Source organism: Spodoptera frugiperda, chromosome 28, assembly GCF_023101765.2.
Source record: "Spodoptera frugiperda isolate SF20-4 chromosome 28, AGI-APGP_CSIRO_Sfru_2.0, whole genome shotgun sequence".
Lineage (NCBI taxonomy): Eukaryota > Metazoa > Arthropoda > Insecta > Lepidoptera > Noctuidae > Spodoptera > Spodoptera frugiperda.
The window spans coordinates 8,882,292-8,889,762 of NC_064239.1; the positions used below are offsets into that span (position 1 = coordinate 8,882,292).

General features: G+C 35.8%; 1 protein-coding gene across 3 annotated transcripts; it reads right to left on the bottom strand.

The window, feature by feature from the left end:
• Positions 1–57: 57 nt before the first annotated feature.
• On the bottom strand, positions 58–7,335 carry LOC118265414 (polycomb protein Sfmbt). Of its 3 annotated transcripts, none has more exons than XM_035578259.2 (10): positions 6,768–7,335; positions 6,484–6,701; positions 6,000–6,230; positions 5,487–5,659; positions 4,982–5,120; positions 4,119–4,594; positions 3,461–3,662; positions 3,009–3,189; positions 2,453–2,694; positions 58–2,179 (listed from the first exon to the last, which is right to left on the bottom strand). In XM_035578259.2, the coding sequence occupies exons 1-10, from the start codon at positions 6,880–6,882 to the stop codon at positions 1,742–1,744; spliced, it is 2,415 nt and encodes an 804-aa protein (XP_035434152.1). In that variant the 5' UTR covers positions 6,883–7,335; the 3' UTR covers positions 58–1,741. The 3 variants fall into 3 exon arrangements, with proteins under 3 accessions (XP_035434152.1, XP_035434154.1, XP_035434155.1); XM_035578261.2 differs by having other exon boundaries at positions 7,062–7,304; XM_035578262.2 differs by having other exon boundaries at positions 6,484–6,625; positions 6,768–7,304.
• Between the last annotated feature and the right edge of the window lie 136 nt (positions 7,336–7,471).

Sequence of the window (7,471 nt, forward strand, 5' to 3'; positions counted from 1 at the left end):
AGCTGGATATAAGATACACAAGATGTTGGGATAAAAGAAAGAATTAAAACAAAAATATTATACTTTCAATTTAATACCAGGACATTAAAACTATTACAGTACAATGTTGATGGTACTAAATGATATAAATTCTTATTCAAGTCTCTAAAAAGGCAATGTATTTATCACTGAATATAACTCTTTGTCTAAGCATAAAACTGTTTCAATTTAAAATCCCATTTGTCACCTTTGTCTTCTAAATAATACCAATTTGTTGCAACAAAATGAGGAATGCTATAAAAACTATATTTACAACTCATTTCGTCACTACCTAGGTAAAATTCGGTGCTCAGAAACGGAATCTTAGTTTAACATTTCAACCACACACATACCAAATTCATGATTTTAAAATTGACTATTACAAAATACAGATTTATCAATACATATTGACTAAAATACAGATGATTTGACTATGCTATATTATTACTTATTGCTTTAGTGGTATTGTGAGGGAATTGGGGCAGGTTCTATGAATACCATATTCACAAATATATAATGTAGACAACACATATCTGTTAACAACTCTTATATAAAAATACTCAGTAACATTGTATAATTATTACTTTATAAGTTCATGCGAGTTTCTTTACTATGCCACATTGATTTTGTCCAGTTTCACCTTTAAATTAAATAAAATTGACTGGTTAACACTATAATTAATTTGGCTCAAGCTAAAAATTGTAAAGGCAACATGCAATTTAGCTTTATTTAAAATCGAGATCAATTAAAATTACACAGAAAAAATAGTAAAATAACTCATTGTTTGCATATGCAAGTTTCTATAATAATCTAAAAGTTACAAAATAAGACTGACATGAAACCAATTGCATAACATATTCATGTTAGCTTAATTAGAACATTCATTATACAACACATGGAATGGACCTTATGTATTAAAAGCCAAGCCAAGTATGGTGTGATAATATAAATGTGTAAGATGGTAAAACTGACATTTGACTATTACTCAACTACGATCACAGTATGAGTAAACATAACAACCATAAACGTTAATGAGCCATAACAATATTAAATTGTAAGAAAATATCTTCTTAAAACATGCAAACATGCTTTTCTATGGCAATATTAGTCGATTCTTTCATCCAAAAGGGATAGATGTGGTATTGCCTAGGCATTTTAAAATTGTTCAATGGATTTGCCAAGTGACTCAAAATGCCACACATGCTTTGAAAAGAGCCATAATAATTTACCTACATTGCTTCGTAAAACTCTCAAAGCCATTCATACTTCAAAGAAAATTAATAAATAAAAATAATTGGCGAATATAAAAGACGAAAAATGTCTTTCACACAAATTGTGATATCAAATTCTGGTGACTGTCCGATTTGCAAACAACACCGGGCTATTATGCGACACCAAAATATAGGCGGGAATAATATTTCAAATTTGAATTACTAATGTGTATAAGTTGCATCACTGCATGTTTGTATTATCAAGTTCATGATTGGACTTTTATTTCCAAGTTTACATGCTATCCTGTATAAGGAACTATATTCCTTTATAGTGTTTAACAAAGGTACAAGGAGTCCTGTCCTGAGATATGTAGAACACTCAATACAACACTGAGAGGTCAAGTCCAGGACATTAAAAGATTACCCTTGAGGAAAATATTATGGCATGTAACTGATAGCCAGTGCAACAGAACTTTACAAACATGTAGTGAGGCAGCTTATTCAAATAAACACTATTTAAAACTATTTAGCAATCTACTCTGAGGCTGTTTTATTTTGCATTTTAATTGTTGTATCAAGTCAAATATTTTTAATGAAGGACCTACTTTCATTTCTAACAGTTCGATGATTTCGTCTTTTGTTAGCTGTAGCATCATTGGACCAGTTATATTGGTAAAGTTGATACAGTAAGGTTGGCAGTCATTGACTGTGAGGAATTTGGCAACATCAGCTGTGCTCCAATGTTCTGGGTCGACGGAGGTTAGGACATCTAAGGGCACTGAGGTATTGACTAGTCTAGGTATCACCTTGTCACTGTCCGTATCTTCCATGGAAACAGCTGGGGATAGTTGTGCTATGTTTGGAATTGAATTTGAATCTTGTGATATGTCTGTTGGTGTGTGTTGTGATATATCCGTAGGTGTGGTTGGGGATTTGTCTGTAGGTGTATTCTGAAATTTAAGAGTACAATTATTAAATACATCAACAAGAATTGGACTACAACAACTTTATTGTACTATGTGTATATATTGAGCATGTTTTACTAAGTATAAAGAGTGACAGTGTCACATCAAGGCCTCGAAACTAGAACACGTCAATGGCAGTAAAACCTCAATATGTGCATAACTATTTAAATATAAATTCGTCTGAATATGTTGTAAATCTTCCTACCTAATTGGACCACTATGATTACGTTCCCACAAAGATTAGTGCTGATTACTTACCGGACTATCTACTTTCATATCGGCAATGGTTTCTTCAGGCTGTTCAATAATACTATCCTTAGATTCCATATCCAAATCCACATCCATTTTCGTTAGCGTGGAGTCGGTTTCAATCCGAGGTTCCGCATCTGGCGATACTTCAGATACGCTAGTAGGAGGAGAAAGGCTCTTGGTATCACCCATGTCGGAATTCTGTGAGCTTTCCTCCGTTGTGTTTGGAGGTTGAGCTGCTGATTTTAAACCTGAAAGTATAATGCATAGCAAATTAATAATTATTAGAGTGGCGCTATGTAGTTTCTGTCTAGCCCTCTGGGACAAAGGGCCAAGATTTTGTATGTACATATTTGTTTTGACATTCCTACTAATATTATAAATGCCAATGTTTGTGAGTTTGTGTACTCAACTACGTCAAAACGGCTGAAGGGATCAGGATAAAATTTGGAACAGGGGTTAATTATAGTCTGGAATAACACATGCGGTAATTTTTATCTGGGGAACGTAGGCGAAGCTACTGGCAAAAGCTAGTGTTAAATATTTACTAGACCATAATACATACCTTGTTGCTTACGCCTTCGTCTCGGTTGTTTTGGCGGATGTTTGCGCGGCGGGCGGGGCGGTGGTTGTAGCGGCCCTTCCAGTCTGTGGCCCACCGCGCGACACCAGCCCACGGGGTACACGTCCGTACTGTGCGCCCACAACCATTGGTCGTACTCCATGCCCCATCCATCGAAGTGAACCTGGAATGTAGGTGTAAATTGGTGTTATAGTAATTAAATTAGACAGATATGTATGATGTTAAGTTAAAGAAAGTAGATCATGCTTTTTATGATTAAACAGCTTCGTAAGTGCGCTTGAAGAGCATCATCGATCTTTTCGCTCAAAGTCGGCTCAATGGTTCTAAGAAACAGGGCAAACTAATTTTAACTGGTAATTTTTTTAACAAACCTAGTATAAAGTACATTAAATTGTGTTTTCGTAATACAATCTCAGTAAAAAGGTTAAAAGTACCTTGAGTAAATCAGCAACAACTCTGGCAACGGTAGCAACGCAGACTAGTCGTGGATCCATGAGATCGGCGCACTCCAACCTCATGCCGGCCACGAACCCGTGCGACACCACGTGACCTCGCGCTGCGAACAACGAGCGGTCGGCCGGCTGTCCACCAGACACCGCCAAGTATGACTCCCAACTAAACTCCTCTACTGTAATCCTGGTAATAGAAATATGTAGTTATTTAACACCTCTTTTACACTATATAGCGATAATGAATTGCTATACACTATCACTGAGCACAATTCCATGCCCAGTGCTATTAAGTACTTAGGAAAATACTAGGCAGAGGGCGCGATGGGCGCGAAACTCGAGTCGCCAGTAGCAGCGCGACAATCACCGCGTCGTGTGTCGCGGAATGCTGCTCATGAATATGAGCCTCTACTCATACGTAATTCTAAACAGTTACGTGAGTAAGCTGATAAAATAATAATTAATACCTAATGGATTCTTTTTCCAAAAGAATCTAGTTTTTGGAAAAGTAATCCAAGATCATTGCTCGATTACACCTGTCATCTATTGAACTACTAACTTGTCCAATTCAGATGTGAGAAATTTTGTGTTGTTTTAAACTCATCTGTGTTAAACTAACATGTAGGTAATAAACATTACTCACCCAGCAGGAGGTACAAGAGGTATATTATTAGCCTGTGCAAAACCAACAGGGAATATACACGGCGATCTTTGATGATAGCAGAACCAATCCGCACCAGACGCATCGGCTGGGTAACAGTCTATCCTGATCATCATATACCCTTCATTCAGTATCTGCATCACAGTCGCAGCACAAACTGCTGATAGATTGAGAGGATCAATGGCTTCCAACTTCATTCCTTGTGCAAACAATGGTGGCTCATTACTTGGGTACTTGTAAAACATGTCTGGCGTACTATCATTGGGTATAAGCCGACCAGCAGCTACTCTTTGCAAATAACTAGGAGGTGCGTCCAAAGGATGCCCAATTCTGAAGGCCCAGCCTACAGGGTGTATTAGTGGGGAGTCCTCGTGACACCAAAAGCCGTTGTCCTCTGGTGTACTATCGTAATATTTTACGTGTAATCGTTTGCCTACTATTTCACATACTGTAGCTACCTGTAAATAGAAATTGGCATATTAAATACAACTGAATTCAAATTTATTCTTGTCCAAACATCAAATAAGAATTGCAACGTCACGCCTTTTATCCCAAAAGGGGTAGGCCAAAGTGCGCATTACAGCACGTAATGTCGCTATACAATGAACACCCACTTTTAACCATTTGTGTTCTAAATCCCATGTAATAGGGGGCGAGTCTATTGCCATATACCTACGGCGCACAATTCCAGACTCCGTGCTACTACTGAGAAATTTTTGAAACTCCGAAAAAAACCCAATAATACTTTGCCCTTTATTTTACGAGGCAGTCAAATAAGAACTTAGAGTTATAATTCTTGACTATGTTTGTTATTGGATTAACAGGGAAGGTTTCATAAATCTTACCTTGACTTGTGAAATTCTATTCTTATCAACGACTTCCATAAGGACACCAATAGAAAACCTAGATGCAAGACTATCATTTAATTTTGTGTAGAAGTTCGCGGGCAGAGTTCGCGCGCCAGTTAGTTGCTTTACAAGAAATCTGAAAATAGAAAAAGTATTTTATGTAATAAGATTGTATTACACTCTTTGACTCAAATTCAGGATAACTACAACTAATGTGAAATTTTTAAAACCTAAAATATCAAATCACATTAATATTATAAAGGTAAAAGTTTGTTTGTTTGTCATTTAATTATGCTGAAACAGATGTGAAATGAAATGTATACAGTATTGAGTGATAGGATACTTTTATCCACAGGAATGCAGGTGAAGCTGCTGGCAGAAGCTAGTTATGTAATACTTTACTCGATCCAGGTATTGAACCAAGGTATTGTTGCATTTCATGTCAGGCGATGAATAAATTGTTTGCTTTTGTCTTTTATTTTAACAAAATAGAGGTACTTACTTTTTCCAATCAGTATATTTATCCTCAATACTACGAGGAGGTATTAGAGGTTTCCCTCTTGTCGCACACCACCCAACAGGGTGGACTTCAGAGCAACAAAGGTTCACCCAAAAGTCTTTAGAATCATCACTGCCAAATCCTTCATAGCGTAGAAGACCCATGTATCCTTTTACCTGCAAACAGAATTTAAATGAGACATATATTTTCACTCCATTTTAAGCTTTATTGAATGGTTTGTGTTGTGTGTTATTCTATAATTGTTAATGCAGAACAGATTCAAAGTGAGCTTACTCACATAATCATTCATCATTGGTTGAGATTATTATCACAACTAATGATATGGCAGACCAAGATCAAGCTCACTTCGAATTGACAATAACAGTATAACCTAGCTGTGCTTATTGAGGCCTATGTTTAGAAGCTGATGACTCATGCCTAATATTATAATTATAGGGGAAAACTTGATACCATTCTATTTTCATTGGTTAAATATAATTCTTCAATAATACTTACTTTTAATACTGTAGCCACCCAGAAATAGTCACTAAGTTTGTCTGAATAGTTTTCACAGTCTGTATTTTTTACTTCTACTTTCATACCCTCAAAGGTGCTGTCCCACATTTCATGTAACGGAGCATGCTTGAATAAACTCACTGGGGCAGCAAGGAAATCACAACCAAATAATTCATCCTTCCATTCATAACTGTTTGCTACTAAAGCAGCTGATTGTTTTATTGGTCCAGCCTGAAACGAATCCAAAGTTATGTACCAAGATATAACTTTACTTATACATAAAAACATAGACAGTAAATGCCAAAATTACAGTTTGTATAACAATATTTTCATAGGTAGCATAAACAATTTGGTAAATATAAACATAAATCATCTGACTACATTTAAACATAATGTGTTTACAGCGTAAATGTACTTTAATTTTAACTATTAGTAAACAGCTGTTAGAGGTTATTACTGATGGATAACATCAATATTAAGGTACCTGCAATTCGTTTATTGTGGACTGCCAGTGCTGCAGCTGTGGCAGTGGCTCCAATGGGATCATACCCGCCATGTGTTCGGCTCCTTCCATCAATCTGAACCTCCAATTACAATGTCGTCTCCTCGAATTACTCGCGTGACATCTAAGCGAACAAAACTTATTGTTTCTTGGGTAGAATTGTCCCCGACGGCCAACGCGACCGCACAATTCGCATATTGCTGTAATAATAACGCTAAATAATAATCTTTATATTCTATGCTTTCATTATCAGCACAAATACTCACCGAAACTATCTTTTTCTAAAGGTATTATAGTAAGATCGTCTGTACTATTTGTATCTTCAATTTGTTCAGGTAGGTTAGTTACAGCTACAACATTGCCGGCATTGTAATAAGCCATATTTCAAATAAAGACACGTTAGAACTCTCGAGTGTAGAAGCCGTAAACACTTCAATACACATGACTAAAATGACACAAGCAGTTGGGATTTCTTAGTAAAAAATACTCCTAACACAATTTGAACAGATTACTTGAATAAACTAGACTTTGTTGTTACTTTTCATGTATTTTTCACGTACTTTATACAACATAAAATTCGTTTCACATTCACAACATTGAAATCATAAGCTTTTTCTTGCTGTTGAGCAGTTGTGCTTGATTCTTGATTATGATTGTTGAGCAGTCTGTCTCTTATCAGCTTAATTATTTCTTTTTGATTTGATTGGCTAGACATAAATATTAGCCAATCATTATCGTTTAGTATTCCCTTTCATTCGTGTAAAATTCTATGTGATATTCCGCTTGCCAGCTTATTTTTTTTATCTGTTTACTTCTACTGTTTATGGTACTAGTAAAACCACAGACAAATTACTAAAAATGTTTCTTTCGGTAAACTTATTCGATCATTCTACTTATTCGATTATTTTTCGGATAAATACTAAAAATGAATTAAGACTGAGTATTTATCTGTTTCTACTCGAGTATTTAT

Coding starts and splice junctions, on each gene's coding strand:
- LOC118265414 (XM_035578259.2), bottom strand. CDS start 6,882: ATGGCTTATTACAATGCCGGCAATGTTGTAGCTGTAACTAACCTACCT. Junction 6,702..6,767: donor TTTAGAAAAAGATAGTTTCG/GTGAGTATTTGT, acceptor TTATTATTACAG/CAATATGCGAATTGTGCGGT. Junction 5,660..5,999: donor GGGTGGCTACAGTATTAAAA/GTAAGTATTATT, acceptor TTCTGTTTGCAG/GTAAAAGGATACATGGGTCT.